The 18,359-nt window shown below is 40.3% G+C and overlaps 1 protein-coding gene across 4 annotated transcripts in view; it reads right to left on the minus strand.

The window, feature by feature from the left end:
- DOP1B (DOP1 leucine zipper like protein B) overlaps positions 1-18,359 on the minus strand; it is a 49,430-nt gene that overhangs the window by 8,379 nt on the left and 22,692 nt on the right. For 2 of the 4 annotated variants that reach the window (XM_082762502.1, XM_082762501.1), the window contains exons 14-29: positions 17,431-18,121; positions 15,716-15,987; positions 14,726-14,878; positions 13,595-13,695; positions 12,748-12,938; positions 9,441-11,055; positions 8,719-8,830; positions 7,924-8,106; positions 7,110-7,235; positions 5,131-5,265; positions 4,449-4,504; positions 3,510-3,614; positions 3,357-3,423; positions 1,857-1,998; positions 1,368-1,450; positions 1,020-1,129 (exon numbers count right to left, since the gene is read on the minus strand). In XM_082762502.1, coding sequence (XP_082618628.1) covers positions 1,020-1,129; positions 1,368-1,450; positions 1,857-1,998; positions 3,357-3,423; positions 3,510-3,614; positions 4,449-4,504; positions 5,131-5,265; positions 7,110-7,235; positions 7,924-8,106; positions 8,719-8,830; positions 9,441-11,055; positions 12,748-12,938; positions 13,595-13,695; positions 14,726-14,878; positions 15,716-15,987; positions 17,431-18,121 — 4,142 coding nt within the window. The remainder of the gene's footprint in view (positions 1-1,019; positions 1,130-1,367; positions 1,451-1,856; positions 1,999-3,356; positions 3,424-3,509; positions 3,615-4,448; positions 4,505-5,130; positions 5,266-7,109; positions 7,236-7,923; positions 8,107-8,718; positions 8,831-9,440; positions 11,056-12,747; positions 12,939-13,594; positions 13,696-14,725; positions 14,879-15,715; positions 15,988-17,430; positions 18,122-18,359) is intronic. The other 2 variants (XM_082762504.1, XM_082762503.1) reach the window with 2 other exon arrangements.

Consider the following 18,359-nt stretch of genomic DNA (forward strand, 5'->3'; position numbering starts at 1 on the left):
CTACAGCAGCTGCTCTGACCACGGCGAAACTCAGGTTTCAGGTTAGAGTGGTGGCACTCAAACTAACAGGAGTACGACTTTTAGTTGAGAAGGGATGCAGTCAAGGCCCTCCAAATGGAGACAAATCACAGCATTCACTTCAAAACTAAACTACTGCTCTAACAAAATTGCTAATGTAAACACAGTCATCAAGCATTACCCTGAATTCCGTTTGTCCATTACAGCAAAGAGAATGGTCAAGAAAATCATTCTAAAAGCACAGAGACATAACTCAATGCAAAACCCAGCAATGTCTGCTATTGCTGCATGAGTTTGGTTGGGCAGAGTGTAAACTTACTCAATATACAAGATACGCTCCCAAAAAGGAAGTTTTGTATTACCCTGTTGTGGAGGATGGCTCATCATTCAAATGGCAGAACCACAGAATGGTTTGAGTTGGAAAGGACCTCAAAGACCATCTGGTTCCAACCCCCCTGCCACAGGCAGGGACACCTCCCACCACACCAGGTTGCCCAAAGCCCCATCCAGCCTGGCCTTGAGCACCTGCAGGGATGGGGCATCCACAGCTTCTCTGGGCAACCTGTGCCAGTGCCTCACCACCATCATGATAAACTGACTATGCCTCATTCCCTAGATCTTCCATAGTGAGCAGAGAAAGAAGCTCTTCTGGGGTATCATTCAGAACAGCAGTCTCTGAGCACAGTTTTACAGGACTATGGCTCATAAAGGAAGTTTCCCTTCCTTGGTGAAACCTTCACTTGTTAGTGACACTACGGATAATTTTCTAGATCAAAAGATCATGGTACAGGAAGATACAGGAAGGGGACAACATGCTTGCCTGTTCCATACAGCTGGTGACTAAATTAGAAAATTATTTGTATGAGACTTTGTACTTCAGCTCTCCAACTCTTACAGTTCCCCTTGACTATATTAAGCACTCCTGAGAAGAAGAGCAGAAGTCCTACAGTGTGGTCAAAATCAGACGTAATAAAAACCAGATGTGCTGAGAGAGAAGTCACCTGTGGTTGCGTAGATAAGGAAATACATAATATAGTAGACGGGAAATCAATGGCACAGCTTTCTCCTTCTCATCACTCCGGTAAACCATGTCCAAAAGAGAAGCAAGAACCTTAAAAATGAAAATAATGTCTCATTAAACCTACAGTAGGTTTCTCACAAAGGTGAAAAACATGCTATGTTTCAAGATAGGATGTGTGCACATGTGGGATGCCTCATTAAATATTTAAGCTCATTTTTTTTAAGCTCCCATTTAGTTTACCAGAAAAACCTAATGTATTCCTCTGCTCAATAATATCAATAAATAACCATGGATGAGAACAGCAACTGGAACTCTGGATCCTACTTACTTCTGCAAGGAGTGAAAGAGCTTGGACGCTGTATATTGAAGGAGCAGAGGCAGAAACCATTGATGATGGTGCCACTGAAGTATCTGCAAGAGGCAAAATCAATTGTTTAGTTTTGACTTCAGACATGACATGGTTAAATTTTGCGGTTTGCTAATTTTCTTCCCAAACAGAACTGTTCCTTGCATGCTTGTATTACAATGAAATGCTCCTGAGTGTCTTGCCACAATGACATCCTTCATGCCTCGTGCTGTTCTGTCCCATGTACTGCATGCACCTGTGGTAAGTTCTCCTCTCTATTACATACAGTATGTAGGTATTTATTAAACCCACTTATGTTGGCACTGTTAGTGGAGGGCAATAAATATTTTTACTTTCACTTTTCATCTATATTACTTCATTCTCACGCAAACTACACACTGACACATTGTACTCTTTACTGACTTAAGCAGAAGAGAGAAAGCAATTGAAAGTCAGATAAAATCACATTACCATTCATATCTTCAACGTTGAACTCATCTGGTAAAATCTGAGGCTGAGCTTTCACCTCCAAGTTACGACTCAGCCAACTGGTCTGTTCCAGAGAAGAACCAGCAACAGTCCCTACAGCCTCCAAAATTTTTTGGGTCACCTCCTATAAAATAACCAGACAATATGATGAAGCCAGACAATCAGATGAAGCCTTCTGTTAGCTGGGCAATCCAGTGAAGTTCTTTTTTACATGGAACTTGTGAGGATGATCAAAAGTAGGCACTTTTATCTCTTAGAAACATAAATACTTTTCTGATCTATTTACCAATATGCACTCTCAAGATAAACTACTGCTCACTTCAAATAAAGCAAGGCATGAAAATGGGAAGCAGGAAAAAAAAAATAAGTTAGATTAGCATGGAAGTTTTGGTAATGATTTTCCACGCAAGTCATTACCACTAATACAGTGTCTGTTCAGCATCAGTCCCTACACTCTTTCTGCATTAGATGTCATCCATCAAAGACATGATCTGAATTGTTCAGCCCCTCAGAAATGGTATGCAAATGTCTGTCTTGTTTTGAAACCTGTTAGTTCCTTTTTCTTCCTTTCAAATTTAGAGAGCATTAAGTGAGGCTGAGTTCCATTTTATAGAAATTCATCTGTCCATATTTAATTCTTTATGATATGGGTAAGACAGACATTGCATCAAACTATATTCATAGTCACATTTTAGCACATTTTATTCCAAGTGAAATGAAAAGCTGGTCACTCTAGGGAAACCAAATTCCAAGTATCCAAATGAAAGCAGAGGTCATGTGTGAAGAGGCTAAAAGATAAGATGGCAAAACAGTCTGTTTTATAACGACTGCCATTTTGCTGGTCAGTCTCTGAAGCAGAAGTGGAGAGTCAAAGAAGTGTTGGCACACTGAGACCATAACATTGTCTCACCTCATAAAAAGCGTTAGGTTGGCTCAAAACCAAAACTGCACCTACATGGGTAGTGCTTAAACTGTTCTAGTGAAACCACAGTTGGTAGAGGAAGAGAACTTTGCTCTACCCCACCCCTTCTTTACAGAAACGTGAGCCAGTGGTCATTTACACTGCCAAATCCAGCTATGAGCTGCAAGGATAAATTATGCTACTAATTTTAGTTTCGAGATTTCAATACTTACACACGACATGAACTCATGACCAGCAGATTTATGTTTTGATTTAAACTCTGAGAAAAATCATATAATCATCCTGGGAAAACAGCTTTGAACAGTCCACAGCTGCCACTGTGTTTTCACGCATTTTTGACAACATTTTGTTAGAGACACTCCATGCATCATGTCTCCCATATTTCAGTCTCCCCATATTTACGGGGTGTAAGTTATAACATGTGAATGCACATTCAAACATTCTAAAAAGACAGGTGAACTTGGATACAAAGTACACATTAGGCCATCTCCACTTTTACTTAGGTAAACGGTGCCAGATGTATGAACTGGAAGATAAAGCTATACACGTATAGACCGTACCTGCAAGTCTTTTTGGTCTTTTTTGTTTTCTAGCGTAGGTGTCCTAGTCACAAAGTCATTCAGAGTACTGTGGGAAAATCAATTCAATCTGAGTTAGCAATTGGATAGGTCTACTTGGTACATCAATAAGCCTTCTTCTCTCTTATGCAGTACCTGAGAAGCAGAAAGTGCCCAGGAGGAGCCAAGTTCAACTGCACAGACTCCTTCAGAAGTCCTAATAAGGACTGGAAGTTCTCCTGCAAGGCTGAGACAGGCAGTCTACCAAAAAAAGCACACCAAACACACCCAAGTCAGAAGTTAAGAGTTAAAGCAGAAAACAACATACATGTGTAACTTGGTGGCCCAAAAGCTTCCATCAATATCAGTCCTTCAAATCCTGCACATTCCTAACTGATCCAGCAGTATGGTGTAAGGCTCTGGTGCCACAAGCCATGTGTGTGCTAGCATCAGTAGATGCTAGCAGCATGTGCAGTATGCCAGCACTGTGAAAGTGGTGGTTCTTCAGGGTAAAGAAAAAGCATAAAGTTTAGCTAACTCCACTGCCTGCCAGCTTACTTTATCTCCATAGCTTATTGCATACAGTACATTGTACAGTCTAATAAATCCATACAAGAAAAGGCAAGTATAGGAGGAAAAGTTTTGATTAAAGGAGTATTTCCAATCAGCTGTACGATCCGCTAAATGCCCAGCGCAGACTGCAGCCATAGCAATTTTATTGTGCCTTTCTGAAGAGGAAGGAAATGTACAAATTCTCTATTGATTCATCTGGCAACACAGACCAAGTAAGGAGAAAGGTCCTAAGAACTCAAACAAAAGTGTCTTGCTAATTGGATGTCTGAGGTATATTGCTCTAGTAGTATTAAATGAGACTTTCAGACTGGCATTATCAACTGATTAATGGAACAAAATGTCATAGCCCATTTATTCTGTGTCTATCCATCACTTAACAGTGAAGTGGCAATAACTATTTCCTGCGCAAAGGTGTTCTGTGACATCGTGACTCAAAGATCAAAGTAAAGCAAAAATAGTAATGCTAGCTGTTATCCTAGCACTTCAAGTAAAACAGAAAATTATCTTATATAACCAAATTACCTTTGAATGAAAGCATAACTGAACTGCAGCATTGGAATATCTACAAGAGAGGATTTCTGGAAAATAAAAGCAAAAATGCAGTTATTTGCTCTCAAAAGAACAGAAAGCCCAAGCTGCTGGAAAACAACCCTTCTAAGAAGCCACTGGTACTCCCAACAGGTTATCAGCCACGATACAACTATCTACACAACACTACAAGGGAATTCTGAGCTCTAATAGAGGACCCCTGTTTAGAAGTAGTCACATTACTTCTGATATCCACTACAGTTTTTCAGAACTGTATGAGCTCCCATGATGGCATGCATCACAGCAGTACTGTCTTCCTTGAAAGCCAAATGGAAAATAGAGTCGGCATAAAGTACTTCTAACTGTTCAGATAAGGGTAAAGGAATAGAAACATGTCACTGAGCCATTATCTCTAATATCAGAGGACGCTCCAGCTTTTCGTTACCAGCAACTTTTCTAGCAAAAATACCTTTTTAAGGTATTTTATAGCAAAAATACTTTTCCAGCAAAAAGAATCTACTTACACTGATTACAGAAACCCACATACTTGAAAACATAAGAGGAACAAAAGCAAATTTCACAGTTAAAAAGTAACTTTCCTTCTAACAACATCTAATGTATGCTATTCTAGGTTTATTCCAATGTATTAAGAAAACAAAATTATCTTCCTGGTTACCTCTTCACCCTTGATTTGTGATGGTTTCTTGACTACTTCTTTGACTAGATGTAATATGGTATCAATTTTCAATGTGTTAAGTGCACATATTAAGTCCACAAGAATAAGCTGCGATGCGCTAGCCACTGGAAGAATCTGATGAAACAAAACAAAACCCACATTTGTCAGATCCCTGCACCACGTAAACCACAAAGCTGAAAAGCAGCTTTCCGTGTAACAACTCAAATATCATTACTTAAACAAAACTTAAACGACAGAAGTCAAATCAACCATGCAAAATCTCCCCACAGACAGATTTCTCCCAACACCTTCATGAAGACAATTAAGTGCTGGGTCCTGCACCTGGGTTCTAACAACCTGATGCAATTATATAGGCTTGGGGAAGACTGGTTGGGAAGTTGCCTGGCAGAAAAGAACCTGGGGGTGCTGGTTGGCAGCCAGCTGAACACGAGCCAGCAGTGTGTTCAGGTGGCAAAGAAAGCCAATGGCATCCTGTGAGAAACAAAGTTGTGTTTTTGCAATAGAGAATTACTTCTCTGTATTCCAAGGTAGTTGTGTAGTCATAATAAGGAGAAATGCTAAGTAGGTAAGTGGACAGTAGAAGGCCTCACTGTTCCAAAATAAGGTAGAAGCTTGAGAAAAACAGGATGAGCAGTGTGAGAACAGTAAAACAAAGATCACAAGTTCTCAAAACATAAGAAAGGAGAAATTAAAGGGTTGAAAAAAAATAATTGTATATATATGGTATAGAGGAGTGTCGAGTAGCTTGTGAACCTGTAGTACTCAGCCAGTGAGGAAACAGGGCAGGTGATCAGGCATCGGGTAATAGGGAATAAAAGGTTATGATTTGCTTACTAAAATGCTCTCCTGATTGACAGGACGCCTGCCATTGCAATTGTGAATAAAATAGCTTCACAGAAAATCCTCTATCTGAAGAAAATTATTTGAGATGTTTCTCACAATCCTGGCCTGTATCAGAAATCGTGTGGCCAGCAGGACGAGAAGCGATCATCCCCTCATATGCAGCACCAGTGAGACCGCACCTCGAGTACTGTGTTCGAGTACTGAGTTTGGGGCCCTCACTAAAGAAAGGACATTGAGGTGCTCAAGCGTGTGCAGAAAAGAGCAATAGAGCTGGTGAAGGGACTATAAAACAAGACTTAATTAGGAGCGACTGAGGGAACTGGGGTTAGTTTGGAGAAGAGTAGGCTTAGGGCAGACTTCTTTGCTCTCTACAGCTACTTGAAAGAAGGCTGCAGCAAAGAAGGTGTTGGTCTTTTTTGTCAGGTGACAAAAGTTATAGGATGTGAGGAAATAGACTCAAGTTGCACCAGGAGAGGCTTAGACTGGGTATTAGGAAGAATTTCTTCTCGGAAAGGGTGGTCAACAATGGAGCAGGCTGCCCAGGGAAGTGGTGGATTCCCCATTCCTAGAGGTATTTAAGAGAGAGAAGGACGGCTCTGAGGGAGATGCAGTTTAATGATACGGCTTGGTAGCTCAGGCTGATGGTTGGACTTAATGATCTTGAAGGTCTTTTTCAATCCAGATGATTCTATGATTGTATGAATTTCAGCATGCCCAAACAAAAGCAGAAAAGAAAGATCTTCTGCTCTGAATACATGCTTAGTTCCAGGGAATATTACATCTCTAAACCTTCTCTGGAAATGGAGCTGATCCAAGATATTTAAAGTAAAATTGGCAAGTTGTAATACTAAGACTACAATCCATTACTGAATAAAAAAATGGTTATTACTGTCAGATAAACTGCTAGATTGTAATTTTTTATCTGATTATTTAAGATTTAATTGTAGCCCTGATGCTTTGTGGAATTACATATAAACAAAAACATTTTAGATTTGCCTTTGTCACTTGTAAAACAACCAACCAACCAACCAAAGAAAAACCAACAAACAACAGAACACCAAAAAAAAAATCAAGCTATCTATAACCAAGTCCAGAGTTCCTCTCTTTAGTTTCACCTTCATTTTACTTTGATTCCTATGAGGTTTCTTGCTATTCCACACTGCTGCAATTGCTGCCATCAACTGGATTCCAAGTTGTGCTGTCAATGGATTCATGAAGTCCAGTATTTTAGTTCTTAATGTCTATAGAGGGGGGGAAAAATAAAATATTCCTTTTAACTTTGGAAGGTAAAGGCTAACTCAGTCTTCAAAATATTCTTCCTTTTCCAAAGATGTTCACAAAATACACAATAACAAAAGAATCTCTTTGTATGTTCAGCAGTCAGGCCAGTTTTGCTAATTTGCCTATGAGTTACGTGTCCTTCTTAGAGAAGGGAGGCATGTACGTTAGAAAACAGACTGCAAAATATAAAAACTTACTGTGTTGGTTTTTCTCCTACACATACTTTTCACTACTATAATTTTCTAATATCTACAGAAAAAGGGAAAAGCCTGTAGTATTTTTATTCCCTCAGGTAGATGCTCTACCACCTGCAGAAGGTGCAGACAACTGTTTAGCTCTACAACAATTAGTAACAGAAGCTCACAGAAAAAAAACACATACATACACATGCACGCAAATAAATAAATAAAAAGGTCAGGTAAGGGACCAGGATGGGCAGAAGGAACATGTAAAAAATCTGCTTTTGTAGGAAGATACTGTAGATACTGTGCAAGTCAGGAGCTCGTAAGAGTTCTTCAAAAATTCTTTATGCCCCAATATCATTCTGAAAATGGCAAAGCTATTTCTATGAACTCTATGTAAAATGCACTAGTGAGGGAGGAGATTACAGGGATGATGAGATATACAGCAGTTTAAAAGAACTCCTACTTTGGTTGCTTTGAAGTACGCTGAGGAAGAGCCTTTAGTTGTTCCAAAGAAGTCAGTTGGTCTTTTCTGAGAGTCTTCCCTCTTTATAACGCTCCAAAGAAGGGCCATAGTATTAATAATACGAGGCAATTCTTCCAAAATGGCGTTCCTAGCATTTCTCAGGTTTGCAGGCTCAGCTAATGACTAGGAAAGCAAAAATATGAATATTAAAATACATCATATTATGCACCACAGAGTGTTCTCATTCTGCAATTAGGAGACTCTTTTGTAATGACAACTTTAAAAATAATTCAGCTGTTCTATTTCTGAATTATACTGCTGCTATTAAAGTCTATTGAGTTTGCTGTTGACCATTTTGGGTCACAGAGAATCAATTTGCCTTGAAAATTGTTAATATAATATCCTCTTATGCCAGATGTTATGAGAACAAAAATGTAGGGAATACATCAGAAAGCATGTTATCAACTCAAACAAAACCAGAAAATTTTGTTAATGACAAAGCAACTACAGACAAGCTGCATGCCACTAGTATTTGTGTGACTATGATCATCATGAATGACTTTACTTAAAAATAACTTTCCTTTCTTCAAATAAAAAAGAACTAAGTTCAACCCCCCCTCCCTTACACTTTTACTTAATTCACTTGCTTTGATGTGTTATCAGGCTTCTTTAAGGCTATCTTTCTTGTTCAAGCTCTCCTTTATTGATTTATAATCACCTCTGAGTAAAAAGGGATGCATGCTTTGATGAACAGGTGCCATGGTGTCAAGCAAGTGGTAGGCATTAAGCAGTTACCTTTTTAGTTTGATTAGGGTGATCCAGAAGGCAGAAGTGACCAATAGTTGTCAGACCTTCCAAAAGGGTTAGTGGGTAATCAGGCGTAACATTCTCTCTTTTAGTGGTTAAGCTTTGGAGAAAAAAATAAAAATAAAAGAGCTCAGCAGGCCAAGCAGCATTTCCATGAGTAAAAATTCAAAGAGAGATCTATTTCTATTTGATAGTTAAGGAATTCTGGAATATCAGAACAGACGATTCACAGACTATGCTTGGACAACCCCAATTCCTTGTCTAGATCTTTAAAAACAGATTTCCCCACCTCACCATAATTCTTTAATGTTATTTTTCCTTACTCCTTTCACTTACTGACTGTTCTCAACAGTATCACTGTATTTTTCTTCTGCAGGGTCTCTATCCCCAGTTAGTCCTCCAACATCCTGAGTCTTGTCAGAACTGGGCACTTCTTTGTACTTGGATGGCAAGCAGCATCACAGCTGCCGGTCATTCTTGCTGCTGGTCCCCTTTCCTCTCTTCATCCGACTGCAGTGAGTCCTACTGCGACAGTACTGCATCCACCTCATCTGGGCTCAAGGGACAGATGCCTGCATATGCAGCAGGGTTTCAGAATCAAACTCTGGGAGCTACAGTGCTAAATGAGTAAGTTACTATGCACTACTCTGTAGTAAGGGGAACTTAAAAACAAGTTTCAGCACAATAAGTCCCACACTGCCGACTCCTACCTTGCAGATGTTTTCATGGATGTCTTCACAGCTTCGTTTTCATACTGCTTGACAAGCTCATCCAGGTTTTTACATATCTGTACAACAAATGGTGCCACAGTCCAGCCTAAAGACTTTCCAAAATAGGGCAGGGAAGATGTGACCAAGCCTACCCAAGTGGGATGCATCCCATAGCCATACTCTGGTTGCAAACCTCTAACAACAGCAGAGACGAATAATCCCTGTGAAGTTATTGGGTGTGGATAGACATACTGCATCGCACCGATAGCCTGCTGGAAATTAAGAGCCTGCTGCCATTCCTTGGAGAGGTCTGGTTGATTCTCCTGCTCCTCCTGAGTCTGTCCAAGATGGTGCTCCAAGATAATCAGTACTTGCAGCAGCTTCAGCAACTCAATCTGGAGCGGGTGTTCGCTCCATATTTGATCATGTCCAAAATTGATTAGGCTCTCTTCAAAAAGATCTTCTTCAGGCACATTATGAACTCCATCTGCCATAAGCAGTTCGTACCGCTTCTGACTTGTGTACATAGATGCAGACAAAGAAAGAAGAACAAACTCCTGAATTTTGCATCTTCCAAGCAAGTTGCGTATGAACTCTACATTCTTACTCTCTGCTGCCTTTGCCATGGTAGCCAGCTGGGTCATCATTCTAATCAAGACCTCCACGCTTTTTACCTGAACGTCTCTGTTGCCAAGCACGTCTCTGTGTGTAACCTTCAAGTAGCATGGATAGTACGAGCGCAGGAAACTGAGACAGAGGTAAGTGAGCAATTCTATTAGAAGAGAATGGGGACACATGGTTGGGGACTGAGTCTGAAGCTTGCCATAAAAACTCTGCCCTACTAAAGCCTCCTGATGGCGAGCTAAGAGGTTGTAAATAAGATTCAAATGTGCTGTGGAACTGGTATCCATGCTAGTGTTAGCTACAGCTTCAATAAATTCCTTAGGGTTTGTTTTAAGCACTGCCTCCAGAACAGAAAAAGCATATAATACCCTCTTGGAATCATAAGGTTGCAAATATAACAGCATATGTTTGAACAGAGCCTCAATCATCTCTTGTTTTTCCTTCTGCTGCTTGAGCAACTTAGAGTTGGTAATTTCCTGGAGCTCCAAGTCCAGCTCTTCATCGCTTGACAGAGATTCGGATGCTTGAGTCCTCTCGGAGTCAGCACGCACAAGGTTTAGCGCTATACTAGACTTGGAGCTTTCAGGAAGGGATGCATGGAAGGAACCTGCATGGTTTGTGGCCTCTTTGCCATCAGCTGCAGCACCGTCATTGTCCTCATTGCTCAGTTCCTGCAGCTCCAGAGAAGGAGAAAAAGAAGATGTATTTTCACTGTCACGGCCTGTGCTGGTGTCTGCTGATTCTGTGTGCTCACTATTGTCTTGGTCACCGTCTACCTCTTGTGAAGTTACTGAAAGTGATGCCTCTTGCAATCCAAACTGTTCAGTTTTTAACTCTGGCTTCTCTGGATCTTTTTCCACTTCTGCCCAAATTGCTTCTCTATCCACGGTGGTAAACTGGCTCAATGGAAGGTTTTCCTCAGAATTGCTCTCAGAGACACCAGACTCTTTCAACGAGGCCTTTTTCTTGTGAAGCCAAACATGCATATCTTCTGGAAAAAAAAAATCAAGAAGAGTATATAATGGGCCATTATACAAATATCCTCTACATGGAATAAATCATTGTAAGAAATAATAAAAAGATTTAAAATAGTCTATTAATTGCAATGAGAAAAAAAAATATTTTTTTCTGAGGTAAGATTTTTTTTTTTAAAGTGGTAGAGCAGTACTAACCTACTCTAAGTGCAAGAGGATCAAAACCCTAAGCATATGTTTCCTCTTATGCTACGATTCCCTAGTTGTGACAATCTTTTTTATGCTTTCTGAGCATAAAATGTTTGTTGAGATCAAGAAAATTAGAAGGTTAAGAACTGAAGTTATTGTTGTTATTTTTTAAGAGCTAATGTTTTCCTTGTTTTCATGCTGTGGAACAAGGAAGGGATATATTAGCTCTGTGTTTGTATAGCATCTATTGAACAACTCTCTTTGGATGCTATAAGTGTCTGCCATCTAATTACTTACCAATCAAGACAGAAAAACAATTATGCAAGCAGACAGCTAGGTTAACAGTAATGAAAGAGACAGATGACACAGAAGTTTCGTTTTGAAGAAAGTACTGGACGCTTCTATGCTATCTTCCTGATCTGCTCCAGGAAAGAACCTTGACTTGGGCTATATAATGCAGGACATCTCATATCCGCACTGCTCCCAGCAATCCCACAGCTGAATAGACTGCCAGCCTTCAGAGGACTCCATGCTTGGAGCAAACCCTGAGTCTGCACTTACATCTCAGTGTTCTCCACCTACTCCCCAGAGTTTTCTGTCACACTAGTTGTCTGTTCCACGTGTCACAGGATCATATGTGGTTCATAATGACTCTCATCATAGATCTTAAGATGAGCATCTAACTGTCAAATTTAGTCACTCAAGATAAAGACTCCCTGGCATATTCCTAAATTTTGGTGGCTGGAGGTGATCCTCAACTGCAAAACCCCCTCTTTGTTTCTACATTCTAGCTGTGGGATACCTCAAGCTGTATACCACAAGGGGTCAACTCTCCTCTTGAATCAAGATGGATGATCTTTGGACAAAGACAGTTTAATCTTCAGAAGCTGGCAGAATTAGAGTTGTGTGTGTGCGCGCCCAAAACAGCAAGGTGTGCTTCACAACCTGTCTGATTATGTTAGCATGATGCCAGGGGAATCAATAACAAGAGACGTAATCTGAATAAAGAAATCTGGTATGAGTGTGCTTGGTCTGCTAGGGTGAGACTGGGCAGAGAGTAAGGTTTGCCTGTCCATCCTGCCTACTGGAATAGTCCCTGGACTGATGCAGTCACCAAACTGCTCCTGAATTCCATTTGGCTGCAGACTTAGTTTTGCTTGAGAAGGCATCCTGTGAACAGTGAATGCACATGCAGTGTGGATCATCTGGGAATGGCAACGAGAAGTGTGGGACAAGATCCCAGAGCAAAGCAAGAAGCAATCTAAACCAACAGTGTAGGAGCAGCCACTCTAACAGAAAGTGTCATTAGGCCTTGAACTAGCATGACTTACTCATGAACTCTGCTTTAGGCATCCCCAGAGGTACTTGGATGAGGAGGAACCTACAGAACTGAGGCCAGTTATTATTATTATTATTCAGTAATAGGATGCCATCACAGTTCAGAGACCACCTTCTGTAGGTGTTCAGGAGTATGTAATGCTACGCCAACACTTACAGTTTCAGCCCAAGAACAGTGTTACCTGCTGAATTTTTCTGTTTGATGTAGTGGATGGACGTGCGTTGTGTCTTTGGATGAAGCAGCAGCAGCAGGACTGGTTCAAGAATCCGTGCAACATCATTAAGTGAGAGAGCACGGATCAGCCAGCCCTGTGCTGCAGCACCAATTGCGCCATCTGAACAATTGAGACTGTCCAGTACCACAAACAGAGACCTGAACAGAGAAACCAGAACGAATAAGAACAATTGAAATCCCTAAAAAAATTAATGCAAACAACAAAGTAGTGGCAGGGAACAGGTTTAGCGCATGTTCAAGCAAGTGTCAGCCAATAGCTCATCTCTGCTACCAACAGCTTGATCATGCACATTTTTTCTTCTACTACACATGCAATTGCAGAAGCAAGGCCATACATATTTTCACACTGTAGAAGAAAAGCATGCTTTAAAGTTCTTTCACATATATATTGAGAAAGACTTTTACTACTTTTGTCTCCATTTTTGTATAAAAGTTATGATCTCATAAATAGGAAGTCACTCAAAACGAAAATAACATTTTTTTCTTTGTGTTGGTTCTATTTTGTTTGGAAAAAGTCTAACCCCCTGCAAGAGAAAAAGTGTCTGCTAAGCAGGAACTTGTCTGCCTGAAGTTACTCTTCATACATAAAGCTTGTTCTATTTTTACAAAAACTTCCTCCATACAAGAACGTAAAAGCACTCTTCAGCGCACCATGCATATTGAGCACAAGCAATAGTGCAAGTGAAGATCTTTCTTTTGCTTGCATGTCTCTACAGCAAGCGTTTTTTCCAGCCCAGAAAAAAGAACAGAACAAAGCATAAACATTAGTCCAAACCAGTGAAAATGGAAAATACCTATCAAAGGACCGATTGTGAGAAGTTACTCTGCTGCCTTGGATCTCTCTGGTCAGATGCCACATGACAGAAAATCTGAACAGTGCTTCCAGCCTTGTCCCCTTTTTAAGGAAACAAGACAGATACGTTATTTTTTTGCAGCATTTATCTCTAAGTAAAGTTTTAGTGATTTTTAAACTTTTAGCAAAATAATATGTTCTGTAGACAAACACTAATCCTTCTCAGGTAGTTTGAGAGCACATGTTCATTTTACAATAGGCTAAAATCAAATGCCATATATCCACAAATGCACAACCAAAACTTAACAGCCACAGTGTTTGCAGAAGAAAAAGAAAGATCTGCCAATACGCCAGAAATGTATTTCAGGACTCTAATGTGTAAACACATTTAGACTATATTTGGTGCCAGGGAGGTTTGAAAGCTAGATGACAAATAAGAATGCATTGCTATATCAGTTAGTGTTTAGAATTGGCAATTTTGTTTAAAAGGTTTTAAAAAGATTTCCAAATTTAAGTTTCAAAATTGCAAGTGAGAAGGTATGAAAACAACACTCAAGAACGTTGTTGTAAGTTTTGTTGTGCAAGACGCTTCTCACAAATGAATTCTAGACTATTAAAGAACTGTTTTGTCATTAAACTAGATGAGTAAAGTAATTAAGAACTGACTTAGTTTAAACACAGCTTACTTAATATAAGAACTAAATACTAAAGGGTCAAGATTTTGCTGGCACATACCTACATGTTTAAAAAAAAGTTTGGTTCAAATATGAAGTTTAGAAAAAAATCAACACAAGACAAAATGATCTGAGACTTAAGTCATGTAGCTGGGTCATTTTGGAAACAAGGACAAAAAATGCAAGCTTTCAGATGCTACATTAGTTGGGCCAAAACAAAAAACGCTCCAGCATTGACTGATACAGCTTGCATCTGGGGGTTAGATTTAGCTGTAGTCTCATGATGAATCAGTCCCAGGGAGTCGCAGTGGAGTGAACAGGGAGTCTGCTGGACTCCTGAGAAACAGAGGGACCACGGAAGCAAAGAGCTGGGATGGAAGGGACCAGAAATAGTCTGGGAAGCATTGGAACAACTCTGTCTCAAGTGATGATGGGGCTTCAGTGAGCACAGAACCTACCTTATCATGGTCCAAAAGCGCATGGCATATAATGTCTTCACAGATATTTGCTGATGGTGCCAAGCAATGCAGCCTGTAGAACAGTTCCACACAGGCAATATGATGTTCCCGGGTCTCTTTGTTCAACTGATTCCAGAGCACACAGGCTACTCTCTAGGGTACAGTAACAACAATAAATAAAATAATATTAACAACAACAACAACATAATTTCTTCACTGACTTAAAAGCTTTCTGTTGCATAAAAGTACTCCATTACTGAAAAGGATTTCCAAATCTTAGTTTAGCAAAGAGCAAGAATTGAGGTTACACACTCGAACCTAAAGGAATGCAACATTCCTAACCTGGTGTTACAGGATAGGTAATTCAAAGGGACGTGCACCACAAGCTGAGGAAAGCACCTTCTGCTTCTATTTTCTGGGTCAAAACATTACAGATTATATGTGTGTCAGGCACAGCAGCTGTAAGCACAGTAATTAACAGTAAGAGCCTGGAACCAACCCTCATATCAATAAATGATCAGGATAAGGAAAGCATCTTTGAAATAGATATACTGAAAACAAGGAGAAGGGCATGTTCTTGTTATCATTCACCTACTAATATTGCCTCTTATCCAAAAATGTCTCTGAGTGGTATCAAAGTTCTCCAAAGCCTAGTGTTTAGGCTAAGAAAAACTAGCCCTTCAAGTCAGAAATCAACTGCCTCCACCCTTAGAATCTGGGCACAGAAACGAAAAACCCATTCAAAAATAACCTGTCACTTTTGAACATCCTGTTGCGAAGTACATGAATATGAATTAAATTGCTTTAAAACGCTTATGAAAGCAAAACAACAACAACAATAAAAACAAACAAACAACAACAAAAAAACCACCAGCAATGTCATTGCAACATAAATATACTGCCCCAAACATTCAAATCAATGTTTCCTTCCCCACCCCATCCCTGGATGTAGAGTGTAGTTGGGCAATAAAGAAAAAAGAATATTGATACCTGGTAGAAATCTGTTTTCTCCGAGATGATCTTCAGAACTCCAGGAGCAATGGGAGGAAGCGTGACCATCTGCAGCTTTCCAAGGAAGGGGTTGTGCCCAGAGACTTTGTATCGCTTCATTCTGTCTTCTATCACAAGCGCCAGCGACTGGGAATGGTTGATCACCTCCAGCAGCGTGAAGATGGACACGTTCTGAACGTAGCAGTCGTTCACACAGCAGCATACTGTCATTAAGGACTTCAGCCACAGAGGGAAGCTGGCATCGCAACCTCCTCGGAAGATAAGCAAGAAAAAAAAGGTTTGAATACTCTAAATGTCGTGGTCATATTTCCAAGAATTCTTCAATCAAGCTCACGGGGCCCACAGACAAAGACGATTGCTCAAATCCAACTGTGAAGAGCTTGTTTCAAAGCAAACTATACCCTTTCCCCTGCTTCTCCAGCAGAAAGCTCTCACAGGATCTCTGTGACCCACTAGCTAAAAGAATTTCTGCTTTCCAGTTTGTTTACTCCCAAATAGTTTTACAGCTGCTGTTTTTCAGCTGTCACTTTCAAAACTAACAACAGAAGCCTGCTGCTCCAGGGATGCTCTCTGCAGTAGCATTGAGGCTTAACATTTTAGCAACCGTAAAGTACACGAGGAATTGATATGGCTAACAACAGGTCAAGTCACTTTTGCCTCTCCTAAGTGAATAATCAGATAAAGTTTTATTAGGACTTGACTGGAGACAGTCTCAAGTATGAATTCCTACCTCTGGCTACAAAGCCAAATATTTTAACTGTTTTACCACTATGAAAAAATGAACACCTGTCCCGCATTGCATTCAACCCAGACCTTTTATTATAGGTTCTCTCCTTCTGCCTTTAAACCTTACTCTATTCTCCAGGCTGTGCAGTTGAAAATTACTTTGAAAATGATCGATAATCCTAGCACAATATTCCAAAGAAACGTAAGTATGAAAACAAATCTTCTAAGTACCTTGCTGACCATGTGGAAAGCACTGAAAATACATGGAAGTGTCCATGTCAAGCAGACAGCTCACCCATGCAGATGATAAGCATACCACTACTTTGCCAGGAAGACAGCAGAAATTTTTAATGAGGTGGAGAACCCAAAGTTCCAGTTTTCCACCTCACCATTCACTACAAGCCCATCTTGTCAATAAGCCATCAGGCCAGTAATTGCTGCTGCTAAAACTAATGAAAACTCCCAGCACAAACAGGCCCTCCAATTATACAAGACTATTCTTATATGTTAGCTTGAATCAAATTCCTTTCAACTTTGAGGGTAAGGGAAAGGACTGTTCTGCTTGCTTCTGTTATGGTTTGGAGCTCCAGCTTTCCATCTACTCTGCCTGCCTCTAACACTTCTCTCTCCCTCTCTTTTTTTTTTTTTGGGGGGGGGGGTTGTTGAAACTCCTGAACCCTGCCACAAACTCTCCAGGCCACAAGACCTTTTCAGCCCTTCTGCTACAAGTTTAGTAGTGAGAGCTTTCACAAGAACATGCATTTAAAAAGCTTGAGAAAAACCGTCCCTCAGCTCCAAGACACAGAACACATACTGATGTGGTAACTCTCAAATTCACAAGCAACTTGCATTCAGCCCTGTCAAACAGTGTTACTACCAGTCACAACTCTTGCAAGTAAGTGAGCTCACGCTGTTATTTGCACTCTCAGATATGCAAGTTTTTGTCCAGCATAGGAATCTTTTCTTACCAGGAATCTGAAACAAAGAGAGATACAGCTGTTCCATCTCCTCCTCTGAAAGGTAGACTGGGAATGTGGTACAATCCAACAACAGGTGACAAGCTGCAGCGAAAGCTTCCTTGCAGTCACTTCTAAGGGGTCCCAAGACAAGCATCACTTGCTCTAAGTCCCACTCTTCTTCCTTTTCTTTTTTATTACCAGAGTTGTGTTCAGAAGAAAGAAGATGGGAACTCTTGTTCTTGAACGGTGATCCTCGAACTGAGAACAAGTCTGAAAGTATTTGTTTAAACTGAGGTACAGTCATTTGCTTTGCTTCCCATGCACTCTTTTTCTTGCTAGCACTTTCAGGTAATCTGTAGCCATTTTCTTTTTTCTCTTTTCCCTCCAGATTCATTGCTGAGATGCTTTCATTACTTGCTTCTTGAAACTGCACCCCAAAAATGTATTTACTGGCAAACTTGGCAAGCAGCTCTTGGATGCAGTGCAAAGTCTTCTGCATGCTCCCCCCTTTTTTCCAGACATCATCTCTCTCAAGGGTCACAGTTGGCACTCCTAAGTGCTGAGAGAGCTCTGGGGAAGAAGTGCTTAGACCAATGCCGCTGTCTTCTGACTTCAGGGGAGGGAACGGAGTCTCATCCTCTTCCTGCAGCACTGACTTGGTCTCCAAGGTTACATCCCCACTGTCCCTTTTCACTGGGCTCTAAAACAGAAACAGTAACATGGTTAATGTGGCACTACGTAGATCATTTTGAAGTATGTGAACTGTGGCAAGCAAATAGAAACAGCAATGGAAGGAAAAAAAAGAAATAGTAACTGCAATTTCTGGATGCAGATTACTTTCATAAAATCAGCACCAATAAGCAGTCCAATTCAATAGCATTTAAAATGTAACAAATGTTTATGTAGACCTCACAATCCTTGACTCATCAAACATCAAC

This window comes from Aythya marila (genome assembly GCF_965140915.1).
Source record: "Aythya marila genome assembly, chromosome: 1".
Classification (NCBI taxonomy): domain Eukaryota; kingdom Metazoa; phylum Chordata; class Aves; order Anseriformes; family Anatidae; genus Aythya; species Aythya marila.